Genomic DNA, 22,448 nt, shown 5'->3' with positions numbered 1-22,448 from the left:
ATAAATAGTGATATGCATAAATAGTGGTTCATATAATAGAGTCCATATCAAGTGACTGTAGTGAAAAATTCAAATAAAAGTTCAAATGAATAGTGAGTGCAGGTGCTCAGCCTGGAATTTTCAGATTCACTCTGTGATATCAGTGCAGCTCTGGTTCCTTTTCCACCGTGATAAATGGTAAGAGTGGATCACTTACCAAATGATGTGGGTCATGTATGCCTTATAGCATCAAGACCAACCAGGCATGGATAGCCTCCAGGCTAAAATAGGGGTCTTCTCGTGGCTCACTTGGGGTAGATAGGATGTCGGGCCCCCCCTCTCTCTCCTCAGGCCAGAAACAATGGACCCTCAGCTGTTTCAGTCTGGGAGTCAAATGAGCTTGAAACTAGTGAGATGAGACGCAAATCCACTTGGCGTTAGCACTCTGTCACTGTATATTTTGCTGGGCAAATACCGTGTGACAAAAGAAAATTGCAACGAGCGACATTTTATTCCCTCAGTCTTTACATGGCTGTTTAAAAAAATGTCCCCATTACTTCTGCCTTACTTCCTGGAAGTAGTCTGTCCAGGAAGTAATCAATTTTCAATTATTTGCACCATAGCTTGTAGACTCTATAACATTCATGAAGACCAAATAATATATACTTATTTGGATTATTTTTTTACCAAAGATATGTAGCAGTATAAATTTTGGGCAAAAATTTATGAAGAAAAATTACTAATTTGCAAAATGTATAACTGAAACAAAGAAAAATGCATTTTCTTTTACAAAATTTTTGGCCTTTTTTCATTTATAGTGTAAAAAAAAAAAAAAAAAAAAAAAAAAAAAAAAAAGAAAAAGTGGTGATTAAATACCACCAAAAGAAAGCTCCATTTGTGTGAAAAAAAGGACAAACAGTTTCATATGGGTACAGTGTTGCATAACTGAGTATTTGTCATTCAAAATGTGAGAGCACTGAAAGCTGAAAATTGGCCCGGTCAGGATGGGGGTATAAATTGCTCAGGTGTTCAATTATGCCTAGAGGAAAAATAAAAATAATTTCTTACCTGATCCTCCGCTCCTCCCTGCAGCATCTGCACCCCTATGCTCCACCAATCTAGGGTCCTGATGTCATTAAGACCAGAACAACGTCCTTAGCTCTACTCTGGATGTGAAGACACAGAGGGACGGTCCATTCTGAATCTAAGGGGGGGGGTGCCGCCTACTTGGGGAGCAGAGGATCAGGTAGGTAAAATGGTTTCTCCTCTGCCCTAGACAAGCATATCAATTAACCCTTGCAGCCCCATTGAAAGGGATTATTTTTAGATTTGCCTCGAGTTGGGCTTTAAGGCAGACGTAGATTTATGTGAAACAGTTGCTTTTGGTTCCAGGCTTGCCACAGAACTGGTGATCCAGTACCAAAGCTTTCAGTGCCAGCAAGAGTGAGTTAGGATTTCAGGGATTTCCATTTCAGTATACACAAGTTCATCTACACTACACTTGCTACACTTGTGTAATGTGCCTATTTTTTAAGCAATGTGCCTATTTTTTAAGAGGTTAAGTTCAGTGAGTAATGAGGTGTATGCCACCTCAAGGACTTGTCTTTTTATTTATTATATACCATACATTTTTACCGAATGCAGGGAGTACAGATATCAATATACTCCTACCACAAGATAGGAGAGATGCACTCTGCTACACAGTAGCTGCACTGCCTGCATCACCCAAACAACCTCCCCCCCACTCCCCCTGTCCACAGAATATTTTGTTAAGGGGTTCTCATAATACAAAGCTATTGGGCAAGAGAGTAAAGGAGGGACAGACAGGACAGCTGCAAATGACTTTGCAGCAGCAGATTTGCACACTCGAAGGTCCTGCGGACTAATAGGAGTATAGTGATGGCCATACTCCAGATGCTCAGTAAATAGCTTTTCAAAAAAAAAAAAAAAAAGAGAGAGATAGGCCCGCAAGGTGACACAATTCATTGGATTTATTCCTTTATAAACCTACACATTTTTAAAAGGGCTACAATTCCTGGAGTTCTGTAAACCCCTACTATGAAAACCACCCTTTTGGTTTGCAGCTTCATTACTAGTATATAGAAGTGAAGTTTAAAGCAACCCAGATAACTTCTAAGTGAAAGCTGGCAGCAAAAATGTAAAAACACCTAGCTGCTATATAATTGCTATGTCAGCAGCAGCGAAAGGGTAGAGGGATAAAACATGGCAAATGTCACATATGTGCTGCATGCTTTTATTTTTTTTTGCCTGCCTTGACATAAAATAAATCTTAGTTTAAAGTATAAGTTAAAAAAGTGACACTAAATGATATCCTTATTCTACAAACATAATTCCACATGCATCCACTACTTCATGGCCCTGTAATCTATTTTTCATGAAATTGTTCCTTACTGTGTTCTCTCTCCTTGCCAACACCACCACACCCCTTGACTTTGATTTGTTTGGAAATGCAGTGCAGGTTAGTTGAGGTCATGCCCACTGCTCTATGCACACTACAAATTTCATAGTCCATAGTTCATCTCAGGAGTGAGTTGGATCACAGGAGCAATAAAATAAATATATAAAAAAAAAAATTATAAATAAATTAAAGATTTGGGAAAAGGCTAAGAGCTACAGAATGTACTTTCTTAAAAGAGATGTATGGCTTTATTTTTTCCCCCCCAATCATACTTACCTAGGTGGATGCAGCATTGGTCCGATGCTGCATCTGTCTCTGGCACCTCTGCACTGAAGTCAAAGTTCAGCGCCGATTGCTCGGTTCTGAAAGCTCTGGCTGTGGAGGGGCAGAGAGCGGCCAGCTCAGGCTCTCAGCGGCTTGCTGAGAGGCTAAATTGGGGGTTCAGTCTGGAAACCTGGTGGATTCAGACTTTCATTGCCGTGATGACGTGGTGCTTGGACTGACTTCTGTGATGTCAGCAGAGAGCAGACTTCAGCACGCTCTGCTGAAAACGGGTCACAGGAGTGCAAAACTAACTGCATTCCTGTGATCCATAGGAGATGTACAAGCTTTGGCTGTACATCTCCTTTAAGAATGCATACTTGAATAGAATTTCTTTTTTTTTTTTACACCATCATTTAGTTTCACTGCTAGGGAGAGCTAAATATTTAAAGCGGTATTAAACAGCACAAGCTCTCCTGCAAATGCATCAGTTAAAGCAGAACTGAAGTTCCACTGTGGCAATGTCTCTTCTGCAATAAAATGCACCTACCTGCATGCTTGCTCTCTGGTGCTGTAAACTTGTGCAGCTCAGATTACAGTTCTTTCAGCTTTTATTTAAAACCTTTATACCAAAATAAAAAACGGTTTGCTGTAACAGCAGTGTGAGCTGGAGTTTGGCTTCGATTTGTTAAATGTATCTAAATCTGCTAGTACATCTAAGGCAGACCATACACAGTTCGGAATTCAGCCGGTTCAACAGGAACCAGCAGAGATTTAAACCATGTAGGGACAGGCTAAATGTACCAAGTTGATCAATCGATCAACTTGGGTACAACGAGCGTGCTGGGTTTTACCTGTGCTTATCGCTAGCGGCTGCTATAGCCGCTAGAAATAATCACTGTCTTCTCTCTGTGGGATGGCTTCCCCGACAGGAAAAAGACAATGACCCGGTAGGAAAGATTCTAGCATCAACACTGACTCTGTTGATGGGGGAAGCAAGCAAATTTCTTTCCTGCAACCTTTGGTTGTAGGAAAGAAATTCGCTCCATGTATGCCCGGCCACACACTCCCCTACCCCCACTTTCATAATGCTGCTGCCTGCTTTGCCCCATGTTCCCTCATCCAGAGTGGGGGCACTCAGCAGGTGTGTTTCTGGGCAGATCACCAGGTGAAAACAGAGGGAAAAGGTATATATAAAAAAAAAAAAAAAAAGCAAACTAAGGTTTGGTAAGCTGCAATATATTACATTTCTGGGTTTAATGCCACTTTAATTTCAGTGTTGCATGTTGGAGAAAGGGGAAGAGTTAAGGCGAAATGTTTGGGGCTAGGTTACATTTTAGGTATCCTGATGATTGGGGGGGCTGGGGCTGTTTAGGTTGGGGTCACAGTAAGGTTAAAGTCCAACTTTCCGCATTATTTATATACAGTGCCTTGCGAAAGTATTCGGCCCCCTTGAACTTTGCGACCTTTTGCCACATTTCAGGCTTCAAACAAACATATAAAACTGTAATTTTTTGTGAAGGTTAAACAACAAGTGGGACACAATCATGAAGTGGAACGAAATTTATTGGATATTTCAAACTTTGTTAACCATTAAAAAACTGAAAAATTGGGCGTGCCAAATTATTCAGCCCCTTTACTTTCAGTGCAGCAAACTCTCTCCAGAAGTTCAGTGAGGATCTCTAAATGATCCAATGTTGACCTAAATGACTCATGATGATAAATAGAATCCACCTGTGTGTAATCAAGTCTCCATATAAATGCACCTGCACTGTGATAGTCTCAGAGGTCCGTTTAAAGCGCAGAGAGCATCATGAAGAACAAGGAACACACCAGGCAGGTCCGAGATACTGTTGTGGAGAAGTTTAAAGCCGGATTTGGATACAAAAAGATTTCCCAAGCTTTAAACATCCCAAGGAGCACCGTGCAAGTGATAATATTGAAATGGAAGGAGTATCAGACCACTGCAGATATACAAAGACCTGGCCGTCCCTCTAAACTTTCAGCTCATACAAGGAGAAGACTGATCAGAGATGCAGCCAAGAGGCCCATGATCACTCATGCCCGACCTCACAAATGCACTTCTGGAACAATGGTCAAACATTCCCATAGACACACTCCTAAACCTTGTGGACAGCCTTTCCAGAAGAGTTGAAGCTGTTATAGCTGCAAAGGGTGGGCCAACTCAATATTAAACCCTACGGACTAAGACTGGGATGCCATTAAAGTTCATGTGTGCGTGTAAAGGCAGGTGTCCCAATACTTTTGGTAAGTGTGTGTGTACAGTGCATTCCAAAAAGTATTCACAGGGCTTCACTTTTTCCACATGTTATGTTATGTTACAGCCTCCCTGTGAACTACCAAGTAAGATGAATGACAAGACCAGTTCAGACACCCTGCGCGTCAAAGTAATGGCCACCAAAAAGGCCACCTTCTGAGACAATGTAAGCAGGGGAATCTCCAAAATATTTTCAAAGGGAGGCTTCTGGAGAACTGACAACACCAAATTTAGTTCCCACGGGAACAATGGAGACCGCACTGGAGGAATCAAGTGTCCCACGCCCTGGAGAAAAGTACGCACCAAGGGGTGTGTGGCCAACGGGCGTTGAAAGAAAACCGCCAAGGCTGAGACCTGGCCCTTGATGGTACTCAAGGCCAGGTGTTGCTCAACCCCTTGTTGGAGAAAAGCCAAGATCCAAGCCATTGAAAAAGGAACGAGGGTGAACCCGGAGGGATTCATACCACGCAATGTACGTCTTCCACGTACAATGGTAAATCTTCCTAGAAGTAGATTTTCTAGATTTTAACAGTGTAGGAATCACCAAGTCAGACAACCCTCTGCACTTCAGCACCTGGCTTTCAACAGCCAAGCCGACAAAGCCAGTGACTAAAGCAGGATGGAAGATTGGCCCTTGGGACAGCAGATCTTCCCTGAGAGGGAGTCTCCAAAGAGCATCGGCAACCAGCCGTACCAGATCGGCGTAACAAGACCGGCGAGGCCAGTCTGGAGCTACTAGGATGATCAGAATCCCTTCTGCCTCGATCCTGCATAGTAGTCTCGGCAGATGCTGGAGAGGAGGAAAGGAGTAAATCAGACAATACGGACTTCAAGGAGCCACTAAAGCATCTGTAGCGGCGGCTAGAGGATCCAGAGACCATGCCACAAACCTCTGAACCTTCCTGATGAGGTGAGAGGCCAACAGATCCACCTGTGGAGTACCCCACCGGAGACACATTTGATGAAACACTTCCGGATGAAGAGACCATTCTTCCTGGTCTAACAAATTAAAAGAATATGCTAGAAGATTAATCAGTCCAACATTAGCAGTTCTCTAAGTAAATATCAATATGCTATGCATGAATAAAAAAAGTCCAAGATTCATAGTCCTTTCATCCATAATATATTACACCAGTGATCCATAGTGATTAAGGAAACAATCAGGAGTGATCAGAATGGCCGGAAAACACACTTGAACTGGACCGTCACCACAACTCGTGGATAATCATCCCCTTATGGTAGAAAACTCACCACAAGTATATAATAGTATGGCAAATGAACTCAAATCTCCCGGCACTATCTCCGATCCTTTCAGTCCATTCACGTCCCCTCCAGTGTGTTTCTCTATTGCTGTCCAGTCGGTAGGCACTGGTATGTCTGCTGCTGCTACAATGGAGGTCTTGGACAAGGCTATGCAGGCTAATAGGGGCACCAGCTGCTTTGCTTGTCAGACACTCAGCTTCATCACTGATGGCACCCTGACACCACCAGAGAGGGCTTCTCCAATGATCCAGTCTGAGCTCCAGTACATTGATTGGTAGTCTGGACTCTTCCTGAGAGCAGACCCCCTGAGCACAATCTGTGCCGAGGACGCCTCCCCACCCGGACAGATGCATGCAAGTCCGAAAAGACAACCGTCTGGTGGTCAGCAAAAGTCATATTGCCTCCTGCAACTTTTGAAGTTTCTCCCGAGGAAGAAACACTCTGGCTGAGGATGAGTACAGAGTCAGACCCAGATAGACTAGGCTTGTTGACGGAACCAGGGCAGACTTCTGAAGATTCAGAATCCAACCGAACTCCCTCAGCGTTTGCAGATTAATCTTCCAAGTTGTTCAACCATTCAGAGGAAGACTCTGCTCGTAAAAACAGATAGTCCAGGTACCCCAGTACCGCGATCCCCAGCTGACACAGTAATGCTAGAACCGGGGCCAACATTTTCATGAAGACCCGAGGAGCGGAAGCGAGACAAAAGGGTAACGCCACAAATTGATAATGCTCCTCGCCCACGGCAAAGCGGAGGAAACGTTGATGGGCAACACATATTGGGATGTAAACGTAGGCATCCTTGATTTCGATGGAGGCAAGGAAATCCCCCTGATGTAGGAATACCACCACCGCGCGCATGGACTCCATGCAAAACTTCTGAACCTGTACAAAGCGGTTTAGCGTCTTGAGGTCCAGTATTGGGCGCACCTTGCCCTCCTTCCTGGGAACAGTAAAAAGGTTTGAGTAAAACATTGAAAACGTTCCGACTTTGGAACCAGATCACCTTGAAGTAACAAATCTTGCACCGCCCCATAGAGATCCTTTAAGTTATCTGGGGATAAGTGCAGGCTGGAAGGGAAGAACCTTTCCAGAGGATATGGCCGAATTTCGATCTTGTAACCGGAGCGAATGACTTTGTGGACCCACTTGTCCCTGATCAGAGAGGTCCACGGATCCGGAAAGCAGCAAAGACGTCCCCCACCCCAGATACGGGTGAAGGCGCCCCCTTCATGCCGAGGAATTTTTGTCTGCAGGTCCGGTAGCACCTGCTCGTGGTTTGCCTGACCAAGACTTTTTGGAACCCCCAGCGGAGGCTTGAAAGGGCTTGGATCTCTTGTCTTGAGACCCCGAGGGACGGAAAAGTCGCTTATTAGTCGAAAAGGAGGGTCCCCGTCTGCTACAGGACACTTTACCCCTGGAAGCCTGAGGAGGAAGAGTACACTTTCCCCCTGTGAGGCCTTTGATGTCCTCCAAGGAAGCTTCAAACAGGCGATCCCCCACGAATGGAAGATCAGGCAAGACCTTCTTAGAAGCCTGGTCCGCAGACTAGCATTTCAGCCAGATAACGCACCGCAGGACCACTGTTGAGACAGACAGTCTAGAAAGAAGGGGAGTGGCATACAAAGAGGCACAGACAAACTGTAGCCCTTGGACCAACTGATTCACCAGCTCCACCAAGGCAGGGGGGAGCTGCTTCTCCTTCATGTCTCGGCGTAAAAGCTTAGCCCATTCGGTCAGAGTTTGCGACACCAAGGCAATAGTATTACAATAGAATTACTGTCCTAATCGCCGAACCAGCCATAGCCAAATGTGGCGGGCCAGAGCCTCTGTCCTCCTATTAGCCAGACCTGTAAAGGCTGGGGACTCCTCAACCGGAATGAAGGTAGCTCAATTTGACCTGGAAACCAGCGAGTCCACTACAGATGGAACCATCCACCTGTAACTCAGTTAATCCTCATAAGGATACCTCAAGCAAAAACGTTTCAACCACCGTTTTGGACAACCCCAAAGTTTTCTGACAATGTTCTCAAGGTAAGCGGAAAGAGGAACACCCTTGCCACTTTGAAAAGGCCTGTGGGTGCCAAAAGGAACCGGTGCCTCAGACGAGGCATCAGCCGCAACCTCCATTTTTAAAGTTTCACGCACTGACACAAACAGTACATCCACCAACGCCTATTTAGGCACGGCTAGAGGAGCAGAGGAATCATCCTCACTGGGGTGCGTGGACGCAGACCCAGTAGGGTCGCTATATACTAAACTCACCCTGAAAAAATAATCAGGGGAGGCTGCCAACTGTGATTCCGCAAAGGGGACGCCGGCCAAGGGCCCACAATGGACCACCTATCGGACCCCGCAAAAAAACAAGAGGGTCGCCCTCCGAGCCCTCAATAGAGGACATAGCCCCCCTTAAAAGGGGTCTGCCCACCTTGACGTGGAAGCACAGGCAGGGTACCCTCTCTAAAGCAGGGCAGGGATCCCACACAATAATGGTGGCAAGGCAGTCATTAAAAAATGAAGTGCCCCCACAGCACTATCCCTTCCAAAGGAGGTGCCAAGCTGACCACATGGCCTAGCGGGGCCCCAAGCCACGACCTAAATGTTTGTGGAGGCCCAGCCGCAATTGCACAGATCCTCAGCCCGGTAGGTGCCCAAAAGAAGAGTGGGGGGCTTCAGCTACACACACTGAGGCCATCCCCCCAACAAGGGCGCCCGACTCAGCCGCGTGGCCTAGCAGCCTAAGCCATGGCCTAAATTTTTAGCCAGAGGCGGCCACGTGTCCGTTTCCCCAGCCCAACAGCCAGCTCATAACCTCACCCAGGGAGGGGGGTATGGGGGGCCCAAAGACCCACAGTGACCAAAATTTTTGAGGGGCTGGGGGGGGGGGGGGGGAGGATGGGAACAGGGGGGTACAACCATCCCAGGGAGGGGCCCACATCCACCCCAAAACCCTCCAGGAGTAGTGGGGGGACAGCTACTAACCACACCAGGTACAGGGTGGGCACTGCCCTGGACAGGACACCGCTCCATCGTAATGTGGGTGCTGTCGGCCAGAAGGAAATGCTGCGACTCAGGGATATGCGCCCTCGCAAGACATTTAACTTGCAGGCCAGCCCCTGTCAGTGCGGCTATGTCGCGACCGACCTAGCGCAGAGCTTCGGTCTGCACACGCTCGCTGGCTGGACTGGGTGGACCCTAAGGATCTATATTATCCAGTTTGTAGCTCTCACAGGAACTAAATAATAAAGAGGAAAAAATTCCATGTAAACAGAAAAAATTGCCAGGACCAGAGATCCCAGCAAAGAACTAGGGTCCTAACTCCTGACTAGGCAGAAAAAACCTGAATACCTATAGCAGGAAGTGGGAGTATACCCCCAGGGACTGCCCCATAGGCGTGTTCAAGCTGTTTCTCTGCCTAGTGTCCTACTCCTATAGGGGGCAGTATAACCATACGGTCAAGAAGATAAAGAGCTTTGTCCGTCAATGAACGAAAAAGAAATAATTTTTAAAGTCACCAGTGTATAAAACAATTTATTCTAGCATTCATAAATAGTACATAGAGCCTGGTATCACAGATCCCTTATTATTAACATTGATAATTAAAGCTCTGATTCAGACAGAAATAATCAATGTTACATTGTCTCTTATAAAAATGTATGAGCCCAATGATTTTACATATTATCTCGCTTCCGTATTCTGTCATTAAGCAAACTGTGGAAACCCTGTGTAATAAAGGAAAAAAAGCGATGAAAGAGAAAGTAACGAATTGTAGAGGAAAGATAGATTGGGAAAGAGAAGAAAGATCAAGCCATGTGGCGTTAGCAACTCTCGTCAAGACCTAAAGGCGTATCAGTACTAGTGTTAAAGCAGGTATGTGTGGCACTTATTCAGAACCATAATACACTTCTCTACTATGTTATGAATCCTTGTAGTTAGTTTATACTAAAGTTTAATTTGCTTGAACAAATGTATAACGGGGCGTGAGGGAATAGATGCTTCCATTTGGCAATAATTAGGTAAAGTTTTGCCGTGAGAATATGTGAAAGAAGCTCTCATATCTACTTTGGGAAATAGCTTTCTGCCTAAGGGGGAGGGGGGGGGGGGGAGTTTAATTGAACACTTGAAAAAAAAAAAAAAAAAGCAGTGATCACCTGAAGGTGGCAACATAATTCTTTGTAATGGATATGAAGATGCCTTGTGTCCCATGATGTAGGATAAAGGAATGGGAATTCCAATAAGCGCATGAGTCGGAAGTACCCAATTTATGGAAACCTATTTTTCACCTGAAAAGGATGTGTGCATCCTTTGCCAATTTAGTTCTTCGTGTCTGTCTGCAAAAATACCCGTACTGTAGTACATATACCACAGATAACTTTCTCTATGCAAAAGTTCAGCCTCCAAACTCAGTAGCACCCTTCCAAGGGGATATCAAGAGGACAAGAAAAGTACAGTAGTTATGTGTCCTACTTTTCAAAACTTCTGATAATGCCCAGTAGCTTTAGGGGAGAGACTGCATTATTTATAAGGTACTAATGTCCTCTATGCATTCTTGGTTTTATATCTCTGTCCTGGATTTTATAAGACTAATGAGAGATTGGGTAGAAATATAAAATATATAAAATATAAAGGTCTTGATAAAAATGCATAAAGACTACAAATGTAAGACTGGAGTATTGCTTATAGCAATCAAGCCTCACAAGGGTAAAAAAAGAAAGTCATAGTTAGTGCTTCCAAATGTCAGAAGTTGCAAAACCTTTCTATGGCAGATTTCCAATTGTGTCTATTTTATGTAGAAAGAGGAATAAACATTACATGTACTCATTCAGCAACTAGGTCTGGTATCAGACTGATGCAAGTCCCAGCAATTCCAGCAATGATGGGTAGATCGGTCATCTCCTGTCATTTTTATGAAATATCTGCCCTTAGCCGAAGCAATGTTAGGGCTTTCTGACTCCAGTCCTGGAGGGCATGTATATACAGGCTATGACGTTGAGGCACACATTCAATTTGCTTAGTGAACTATGTCTAACGTTGCCAAATTCTTTAACAATTTAATCTGAATGGGGATTGGGCTGGACAAGCACCAATCTGGGTAGTATATTAATATCTTGTTCATGAAACACTGTGCAGTAAAAAATTGTAAAAGGTGCTTTCCAAATAAATCCTATGGGTCACTTTGTGGAATTTGCTTCATTTCCATGATATATTTTTTGCCTAGTTTTCTAATATTTAATAGTGGATTACCATTTAAGAAATGGTTATTCCCAGGTGAAATGTATTACATCCCAATTGTGCCCGGGTTAAGACATACATGCTAATAAAATATTTCTGCATCTGCTCACCTAAAGGAACAATTCGATTAAATACATACACCCTGCCATTCTTAATCAGGCTGTGCATTACTACAACACTTGAAAAATACATAGGATTTCCTAATCAGCATACCTGAATTAGGGGTAGCATCAGCAACAGAAATTATCACTTCAGAATTTTTTTTATATGCATAACACTATTACACTCTGGAAACAAGTTTGTTAACATAATTGCATTAAATATTAACTAAAAGAAAAAGTAATTTAATTGTTTTCGAAACAGCTTTTTTTCCCAAGCAAAAACGACTTGGTATTCTTATTGCCTCGAACTAATCTCTAAACATCTGAAAATCTTTCCTCCTCATCTGCAATTCAACGAGTTTCTTGTTGAAATAAAAGACATACAAGAAGTCTAGCAGCCGTTGATGGCAGCTTTGAACTAACCAATTCAGAAATCTGTACAACCCCCCAGAGAGAGGCTTACGAAGCGCCGCATGTTAAAACGGCTTCTAATGAATTATTCTCTGTTTGCCTCCAAGGCGAAATTATTTTTTTTTTTCCCTTTCCTTGTCAGTCTTGGGAAAACAAATGAAGAGACTGCAGGCCAGAAAAGGGAACATTCTTGTAAATTCCAATATAAGTATATTTAAAATGATAGTTTAAAATTTTGTTGTTCTGAAAACAATGTGTTTATATTATTAGACAGATACCCAATACAACTTGTATTGTAATGAATGACTTGATGAGGCAGCCCCAGTGGACCATTTAAACTAGGGATGTAACGATATCAAAATCTCACGGTACGATACAATTTCGATATTGACCTCACGGTACGATATTTATTGCGATATTGTGGAAAAGATAGTGTTTGTGATGATAATAGCGAAAAAATACCGACATTTATTCTGCTTTTGCCAGTCAACAGGCAATTTATTTTTGTATTTATGGATCCATGACAACATAAAACACTGATCACATAGTGCTTTTAAAGTGCAAGTTGTAGTCAGGAACATCAATATACTGTATAGTAATATTTGGTTGCATAACTGATTCTTCTGTGCAATGTTCAAGTTAAGAAGCAGCTAGAACAATTGTAAACAAATATGCAATTCCCTTTAAGTGCAAACAAAGATCAAGTTAAGTCAGGTTTAAATGTGCAAGGCAAATAAAGGCAGCCTTTTAAAACTGGTATTTAGGATGGACACTGGACAGCGTGCAGCGTGCAATCCTATTGGCTTGACGGTTGTTGTGACGACGCAGCACAAAGGATCATGGTCTATGTAGTTAACAATGATTTGTTCCACGGGACTGTGTTTATTCCTCTTGCTTTTTGACGGACACCTGTCCTTTTAATATTGTAACCCAACCACGACGATATCGAGACACGACCACGACGATATCGAGACACGACCACGACGATACGATATCACGATATCGTCAATATCGTTACATCCCTAATTTAAACCAACTTGAAGTAGGCTGGCTTCATGTAGTGAGCACAGCGAAAAAGATGACTTCCTTGGCCATTTCATCCCCTCTAACAAAGGGATCAGTGTAATGATATCACGTACTGGACACACAAAGAGCTGTAGCTAGCGGCCGTGTTGTTCAGTTTTCATAGGTCAGCCATGAAAGTCTTGCAGAACAGTTACACATTGCAGTAGTGATCTTACCCCCCTCCCCCTCCTTTAATTCAAGGAAGGTTTTACACTTCAAAAGAGCCGTTATCTCAACTCAGAACCATCAGAAACCAGCGCTTAGGTCTGTGCAGAGCTGTAAACAGCTAATTTAGTCCAGGCAGGATGTCTGGTTCTACTGTACAGGCGTATCGTAAAACTATGACCAAATCCATTAAGGATACCCAGAACTAATGGGGATCGTAAAAGGCAATCATTCATCTCTGCCCAATTCAAATTCTAACAAATCCACACAGGATTCATAAACTCAGACAGGAACAGGACACATTGATAATAAGTATATATTTGAATGAGAAATGTCGTACTGAACGAATTAAGGTCATACATGACCACACTAGCACATATAGAAGGGAAGATAGCGGTCAGACATTCCCTGGGTGACATGTTTATCTGAGCTACCCTGTGTTTAGTATCCCTGGAAGTCGAATTCAATGCTGAACAATAATCTATTAGTTGAAGAATGCAACCGGTACATATTGGAAGATATGAATAGTGGCAAAAACTGTGTGTAAGGGAGGGACCTGATATTGTCATAAACCCAGGACAGCCCATGGACACTCCGTTTTATTGGTCAGGGGCATCTGTCACTACCCCTTTGATCCCAGGGAAAAAAGGGAGATGCCTAAACAGTTGTGAGTTCTCTTTTACCATCAAATCACGAACATCTGTCAAGCTTGAAAACTGATAACACCTGGCTCATCGACTGATCCCTGACAACACCCAGGATACTGATTGCAAGTATTCTTCCTCCTCTTATTTTTCTATTGCTGAATTATGTCTCTATTTCTTTGAAACACCTTTTTTCTGTAAATATTTTTTTTTTGCACCAATTTTGACCTTTTCATTATTAAAGTGTTAACCTTGTCCCTAAGCTCTTAATGCAAGCTAAAAAAGAACCTCTTTCTTGATGAGTGCTACTGTATAGGATAAATCCTATAAACATACCCGTCTGTGATGACAGTGTGTTCCACACGATTATTCTAAAACCGTAATTGGTATTGCTAAAATGACGGGTTTCCCCAAAGCGGGTGTGAAAGAGTATCAATGCGCCTTACTGAAATATTATATTTCATAATACATTTCAGGTCATGCCCACTTTCCAATGGAATGTGGTCCCTTGCAATTACATATTAACGAGTCAGACTAACACACCTCATTCATACACCCTGGACACTTGGCAGTTGTATTTTGCATATAGACGACAAGACATTGATAGGTGTTTACATTTTAAACACCTTTTCATTCACTCATTTGGACACTTAACAAGTTAAGGCTTTGCATAGAGATTACAGACAACACCTGAACACAATTGACAATTGCTTACATTAACACATCAGACAGCTGAACACAGACGGAGCGGCTTTCCCACAAAACACAATTTCAGACACGAGACCCCACATTGACAGAGATGTATGGGGAACACAAGAGCCTTTTCATGTATTGTTTTTGGTGGAGATATGTTCTATTGTTAAGTTGACCCATGAATTGTAACCGGTTTAAAGCAGTTTTTGCCGCTCAAACTTCCTTTAAATGTGAGCGAAACTTGAAATAAATTAGATGTGTCTACGCTATGCTTAAGTTGCTATGTGTCGTCGCATCTCCTGGCCAGCAGACGGAGAATTCACTATACAGGGGGAGTTGGGACTGAAGGGCCGTATATCATCATGTAATTGCCTCCTGAAGAGACTGAGCTAACAGGGTGGTGGCAGTAAAAATGGTTGAAATCCTCAAAAAAAAAAAACCCTGAAAGACAAAGGCATAATGAGCACTCTGCGCTGACACGGCTGCTGCGTTTACCCTTCTTGCTTCCAGGTTCGCATCCTCCAGCCATCTGATTAGCCGGAGCCACAATGACGTCACTCCCGCACATGTGCGTGGGAGCCACTGTTCACGGCACAGGGCTCTGTAGGAATGGCACGGGCGGCCGTTCCTTCATAGCGCATGCAGTGATGTTTAGGAGATACCCAGGATGGTAAGTGGACACTCCGTTTTATTGGAACACCCCTTTGATCACAGAGAAAAAGGGAGGTGCCTAAACAGTTGTGAGTTCTCTTTTACCATCAAAACAGGAACATCTGTCAAGCTTGAGGACCGATAACACCTGGCTCCTTGACTGAACTCATAAATCAACTTTCAAGTCAAAGAGGCCTATGTTACACCACTCGCAAATATAAACAAAAAATTACTGCCCTTTATTCATGTACAAAATTGTACAAAAAGTGTAATTAAAAGAGAAGTTCAGGATTAAAAAAAAAAAAAAAAACAATTACCATATTTATCGGCGTATAACACACACCTTCATTTTAAGTAGGAAGTTTCAGGAAAGAAACATTTTAAACACATAAAAACAACAGTACACAGCCCTTTTCTTTATACAGCCCCCCTTTATATTACACAGTTCCCCCATGCACAGTAGGACACAACAGCTTTGAATCTGGAGGTGGTGTCAAAAGTCATACATTCCACTGTCTCCATCCTTGTACCTCTACACCCCAATACTTCCCAGCTGAACTTCTACATTATGTATTGTAGTTGTGGGACTTGGGAGGGATTTGAGGTGTGTTGGAGATAAATTGGGTTGTACAGTAACTTTTTCTCCCTTTCTCCAGCCCCCTTTACACTGCACAGCCCCCCATGCACTCACAGGAGACCCCCAGTCTCCTGGGACAGCCCTGCCAGCGTACTCTAAAGTAAAAGAAAAAATCACTGCAAGCCCCTTTTCATAGATGCTTCCTACATTGTGTCAGTGTCACAGTAAACTGATGGCTCTAAATACCTTGTTAGCGCCGTTCTTTCAAATCCGATCATGTGACCGCTCTCCTCTGAAGTTGAATGGCTGATCATGTGACCGCTCTCCTCTGACGTTGAATGGCCGATCATGTGACCGCTCACCTCCACCAATCTGAAGCTATACTCAGGAGAAGAGCGGCCAGAAAGAAGGAAACGAGCAAGGTATTTAGAGGAACTGTTTTGACATGACAGTGATATACAGGGTTCATACACATTTTCACCAATAAATTTCCATGACTTTTCCATGACTTCACGTAAATATTCATGACCTAATGTTTCATGAAATGTCTATGTATACATGTTAAATAAGAAGAAGAAAATCCATGTCACACCCAGCATATTTTTACTAAAATAAATGACAATCTTTGTAGTGTACAGTACCTCTGCAGTTAGGGTTTTGTTTCTGGATACAACGTGACTCAAAATGGTCCCTTGTTTTACAGTGGATGAGATGGAAGCACCGCTGCCGCAGCTGGGAGCCGGTGTCACTTCAGGCGCACGGGTGAAAAAGCCAGCAATCGGATTGGAAGCTGTCAAGCACGCAGCTGCAGGCTGGTGCTTTGCACCTTTAGCGTGGCTAGACAGCGCTGCCTCTCCCATGTTCGAAATGTCAAACGTTTTACGACACACACTGTACATTTAGTGGACATACAGGAGGTGGTCAGAGACTGCGGACATGATACAGGAGGTGGTCAGAGACTGCGGACATGATACAGGAGGTGGTCAGAGACTGCGGACATGATACAGGAGGTGGTCAGAGACTGCGGACGATACAGGAGGTGGACCGAGACTGCGGACATGATACAGGAGGTGGTCCGAGACTGCGGACATGATACAGGAGGTGGTCCGAGGCTGCGGACATGATACAGGAGGTGGTCAGAGGCTGCAGACATGATACAGGAGGTGGTCAGAGGCTGCAGACATGATACAGGTGGTGGTCAGAGGCTGCGGACATCACAGGTAGGTGTCCTTCCGGGTCCGTAGTTTGCCCTACTGTCAGTCACTGGCCAGCCGCAGCCGAGGCGATGATCGTGAACCAATCACTGGCAGCGGGGAGGGCCGGCAGCGGTTTGCCTGGAGACACTGTGACTGGCCAGCAACAGCAATAGCAGCCGGGAGAAAACAAACCAATCACAGGCAGCAGAAGCGTCACTGGAGGGTGGGCTGGCCGCATGAACGTGATGACGTGGGGGTGCGGTAACCGGAACGGTTACCGCCCCCTTCCGCGTCATCATCACGTTCATGCGGCCGGCCCGCCCTCCAGTGACGCTTTCGCTGCCTGTGATTGGTTTGTTATCTCCCGGCTGTTATTGCTGTTGCTGGCCAGTCACATCCAGGCAAACCGCGGCCGGCCCTCCCCGCTGCCAGTGATTGGTTCACGATCATCGCCTCGGCTGCTGCTGGCCAGTGACAGCGCACGGGCATACCGCGGACCCGGAAGGCAAATAGTATGTGGCACTGGCAATAATTTATTAAACATTACGGAATAAAATAATAAATTAAACTTTAAGCATCCGCTCCCCAGTATATATTTCCATGACTTTTCCAAAATCTTAGTGGAATCCTAAGTTTCCATGACTTTTCCAGGCCTGGAAAGTGTCATCTCCAAATTCAAAAACTTTTCCAGGTTTTCAAGGACCGTACGAACCCTGGATATAATGTGAAAAGAATTTATAAAAAAGGGCTTGCAGTTATTTTTTCTTAACTGCAGAGTACGCTGGCAGGGCTGTCCCAGGGCCAGGAGGGGCAGGGCGACCAGTCTGATACCACTCCTTGGGAACGCCGACCCCCCCCCCCCACGTAAAAAATAAAAATATCGGCATATAAAAAGCACCCCATGTTTGCACTATTTTTTTAGGGTGTTATACGCCGATAAATACAGTATACTCACCTAGGAGGATGCAGCATCGATTCAATGTTGCATCTGTGTTCTGCTGGCTCAGCAGTGAGAACTGACTGATCAAACACTATTGATCATGCAGTTCTCCCCCAGCCCCTTCCCCGCTCTGAGCAGCGACCATTAGTCGCCAGCTCTCTAATCTCCCCTCCAGCGCTTACTGGAGAACTGGTCTGTGGTGGGGGCGAGAGGGGCTGGCTCAGGCTCTCTGCGAATCTCTGACCCAGGCGCCAGTCCATATGGTTGAGATCGTTCTAAAGCCTGAACCAGCTGAGTGACGTCAGCAGACAGAGGCTTTTGCCCGCTGATGGCTGAAAACAGGTCACAGAAGTGCAGAACGAACTGCACTCCTGTGATTCACTGGGAATTTTTTTTTTTTTTTACTTTTTCCCTTTGCTTTCACCTGGTGAGCTGGTCAGTAAACACACCTCCTGTTTTCGAGTGCCCCCATTCTGGATAAAGGAGAACAGGGGGCACCTTTGGACAGCAGCATTGTCAGTTTCGGGGGAGAGGAGTGTTAGATGTACTAGCAGATTTAAATACACTACCAAATTGAAGCCAAATACCAGCTAATATTTTATAAGCAGTTACAGCAAACAGTTTTTTCCTTTTGGGATAAAGGTTTTACATAAATAAAAGTTATTCATTGTAAGAACACCTGTAAGTGTTCAATATTTTGTCTCATATCTGTAACTGATACTTTCTGCTGGAGAGCTTAGTCTCTTGAAAAAGAACAGATTTACTGGCTGAATCACCAGGTGAAAATAGAAGAAAGAAGCCTAAAAAAGAAAATGAATGCAGCCATCACATCTAAGAAATGCTAAGCTGCAATATAATAAATGTTTGCTTTTGGGTTTACTATGAGTTTAATACGACCACGAGTTTACCTGCTTCTCTACAGAGCCCAAAGTGTCATTTCTCCCTGCTGTCTTGTTGTTCTTTTATCTACAGAAGTTGCTTTTGCCAAGTTTTCCTGACACCAAGAGCTAAAAATGTGACAAGGGATGGAGCTCCAGTATATAGCTTGTGATTGACAGCCTCAGTTCTGTTTCGGTGTGCTGTGTGAAGAGGAGTGTGTCCCTTCCCTCCAATCAGCTCTCAGAGTTCGTGTACAGCATGTAACTGCAGCTCCCTGCCTTCTGGTTTGTAAGTCTGAAAAATCCTTTAAATCTCCAAGTTTTATAAGGATGGGCTGGACAAATGGTTGTAAATACACAGGAACAACTTATGTAGGAGGATCTGTTTAATCTCTGTGCATCACCTGAGGATAGTCACTTCAGTGGGTATAAGTAAGGATTTAGTGTGGCCGAAAAAAAGACATATGTCCATCCAGTTCAACTACTTTAAGCCACAAAGTACGATATCAAAAATAGAGAAATATGTATATAGCATTTGAACAGCCTTGACAAAAATTGACCTGCATGCTGGAAATTCTGTAATATCACACACTAATCTATCTATCTCTATATATATATATATATATATATATATATATATATATATATATATAGAGAGAGAGAGAGAGAGAGAGAGAGAGAGAGAGATGTGTGTGCGCGTGTGTGTGGGTCTGTAAGAAATTCCAGCATTTGGGTTAATTTTTCTCAATTTTGCATTTTTTATTTTGTTTAGGTATTTTTCATTTACTTTAGGGCTCACAATAAGTTCATGTAGCTGCACGGCACTATAGTAGAAAAAGATATTGCTTTAGGTGTGGGAAAACATCAGCGCAAGCAGCAGCCTTCTGTTTTCCAGCATTTGGGTAATTTGTTCTCAATTTTGCATTTTTTATTTTACTTAGGCATTTTTTTATTTACTTTAGGGCTCACAATACTGTAAGTTCATGTAGCTGCGCGGCACTATAGTAGAAAAAGATATTGCTTTAGGTGTGGGGAACATGCTGTACTTACATGCTCTGTGCAATGAGAAGACCTAAATATCCTCTTCTGGGATCCACTGCCAGCACTCTTGGATCCTCCTCTTCTATTTGTGCCCCCTATAGCAAGAAGCTTGCTAAGGGGGGCACATCTGTGAGCTTGTTCCCAAGCCGGGCTGTGTGCATCCATCAACGAACACAACGTGGCTCAGATCTGCCCCATGCTCCCATGATTTGATGGATTTGGTTAGGAGGGCATACGAGCACTGGGACACGCTTGCGGATGCAATGCTTTGTAGGTTTTAATGCAAAAATGTAAACGATGCCCATTTTATCATTTTTTTTACTGTGGGTGCGCTTTAAAACGTTTTAGGTCACTTTCTTAAAATAAGCATGGGCTGATATGAATACTTGCTCTGGTTGAGTGAATTGGGTCACAGAACAGAAAGGCAACTAGCATTTTCAAGCAAATTCAGCAACAGCAGCATACTTTTTTGTCACTACATGTTTCCTCTAAAGGATAAGTTCAACTTTGTAACACCAGTATTTAGGGTTTAAATTATTCCAGCACCCCCCTGACTTGTGACAGCAGACAGGATTCCTCTGCCCTAATGCCACTGTCATATATCAAATTGGTACAGCTCATTATTAATTTATTCATATTAATGTGAATGAATAAACTACAAGTCCTGTCTGTTACTGCAGAATAAGACTTGTCGTTTTCAACTGGCTAGGAGTTTGCCGATTAGTGCATACATAGTAAATTCACAGTTTCTAATCGAAAGCCTGTATGGAGGCAAGGTCAGAAAGCAGAAGGAAGAGCGTGCAGGAGTCTGCCACTGAACCTGCGATTGTGGGTGCAATATATTGCAGACTCCTGTCATAAAAAATAATAAATGCATATTTCCTGCAAAAATATGTACATTTATTATATTTTCCGTAAAGGGTGAATTTAGCCCTTAATATCAGTTAATCTAGTATACAAATGTAGGATTAAATCCAAAGATTATATAATCTTTATATAATCACAGATTACTTTTTGGATTGCCATGCAGGTTCACAGGTCCCCATCACTTACATGTCTTGTGTATATTGCTCATCTGGCTGTCTGTCCCGATTCCAGGTGGAACTGACATCTGGGGCTGTCACACAGTGGATCTGCAAAAACACAGAGTATTGGGTTCACAGAATTTCATTATCACCCTTCACACAGTGTCCTGTAAGCCACAGCTCCTTAGGATCAGAAATACACCAAGCAAAAAAAAAGTGCTCATTACATCTAAAAGTTATACAAAGACAAGATGACTTCTCGGGACATAAGTCTATAGATAATGTAGGTGCTAATAGGAAAATCCATTGTAGTCAGAAGATCAAGTGGAAACCTTGGGATTATTAAAACTAATTGAGAGGTCAAACCTTTCACACTTAGACAGGAAGTATGAGTACAAGTAATGAAAATGTCATTTGGTTTATAATTCTTACAGTCTAATACTTTACCTTGAGTACTGCTGAATAAGACATTTTTGACATGATTCACAGACACTCATTTTCATAAACTCATAAATCCCACCACTGAATTCATAGTAATTGACAGCAAAGCCTGACATCCCCCCCACTAAAGCATACATAACATTATATCTGATGAATGATGCTCATTGGAACAAAGCACATCTAGATGATATACTTCAAAGAGACTGATTTAGGAAACGGAGGAAAGAGATTGGTTTTGTGTTAACAATAGTAACCACATTCTGGATTCAGAACAGACTCCCCCATTTGCTTGTTCCAGCTACCTGTTAGTTGGTTGAAATTTGAACAAAATCTTGCTTGCTGGGCATTGTGAGCCTTACCCCAAAGTGTAATGCCAGAAAGAAGTGTCACTCTCCTGTAAAGAAATGCTTTGGTAGGATGGTAGGTGTCTAAATGCACCTTTTCAGCACGTCTACCAATTAGCTAACAACTGGGTGGAACAAATGGGGGGGGGGGGGGGGTTAAAAATATGTATGTGAATGTGTGAATGGCAAAATGAAAAGAAAAAAACAATCAGCTAGCCAGTCACCTATGGCCAGCCTTAGACCTTATCCTCAATGGAAATTATGCTGAGAAAATGAAATTCTAGCTTAGCGTGTCTTTATAAAAAAGGAAAGCTATACTAATAGGCTTATGTGTTCTACAAACCTCATGTCAGGTTTTTTTTTTTAGGATTCACATTTTGTACCTTGCATATTTATTTTTCTAAAAAAAATTAAAAAAATGTTTAAACTAAAAAGGAAAGCGTGGCATTTCCAGATGTCAATTGACAGCATTACCTTCAGAAATCTGAAGGGTGTCACAGAAGCCTCCAAAACCATAGGGCACTTGCACTTGGACACTTTCTAGCTGTAGACATGGCAGCAATGAAATACAAAATAGAACAATGAAATACAGCATAGGTTGTTAGGCCATGCTCTGTCGGACAAATCTGAGGCCAATTCACAGCGTCAACCTATCCAAAAAAGAAAATCAAGAATTTAGAGGATTATTTGGTCTACACCTGCCTAAGGCAAATTAAAGGAGGTGCTATGCTGCATCATTATACCTCAAATTCCAGTAACCAAACAGCAAAAACAAGCACTCTAATGGCTTTGCAAAATTGTAGTAACCAGTGGAACATAAGGGAATTTCCTAAAGTAGAGGCTG

The 22,448-nt window shown here is 43.2% G+C and overlaps 1 protein-coding gene across 1 annotated transcript in view; it reads right to left on the bottom strand.

The window, feature by feature from the left end:
* KTI12 (KTI12 chromatin associated homolog) overlaps positions 1-22,448 on the bottom strand; it is a gene marked incomplete at its 3' end in the record, with an annotated part of 199,452 nt that overhangs the window by 117,641 nt on the left and 59,363 nt on the right. The window contains exon 6 of the mRNA XM_082253511.1: positions 20,848-20,927. Coding sequence (XP_082109637.1) covers positions 20,848-20,927 — 80 coding nt within the window. The remainder of the gene's footprint in view (positions 1-20,847; positions 20,928-22,448) is intronic.

The sequence above is a fragment of the Pelophylax lessonae genome (assembly GCF_965119305.1).
Source record: "Pelophylax lessonae genome assembly, chromosome: 4".
Lineage (NCBI taxonomy): Eukaryota > Metazoa > Chordata > Amphibia > Anura > Ranidae > Pelophylax > Pelophylax lessonae.
Note: the sequence above shows the minus strand (reverse complement) of the source record. Positions and strands in the feature narration are given on the sequence as shown.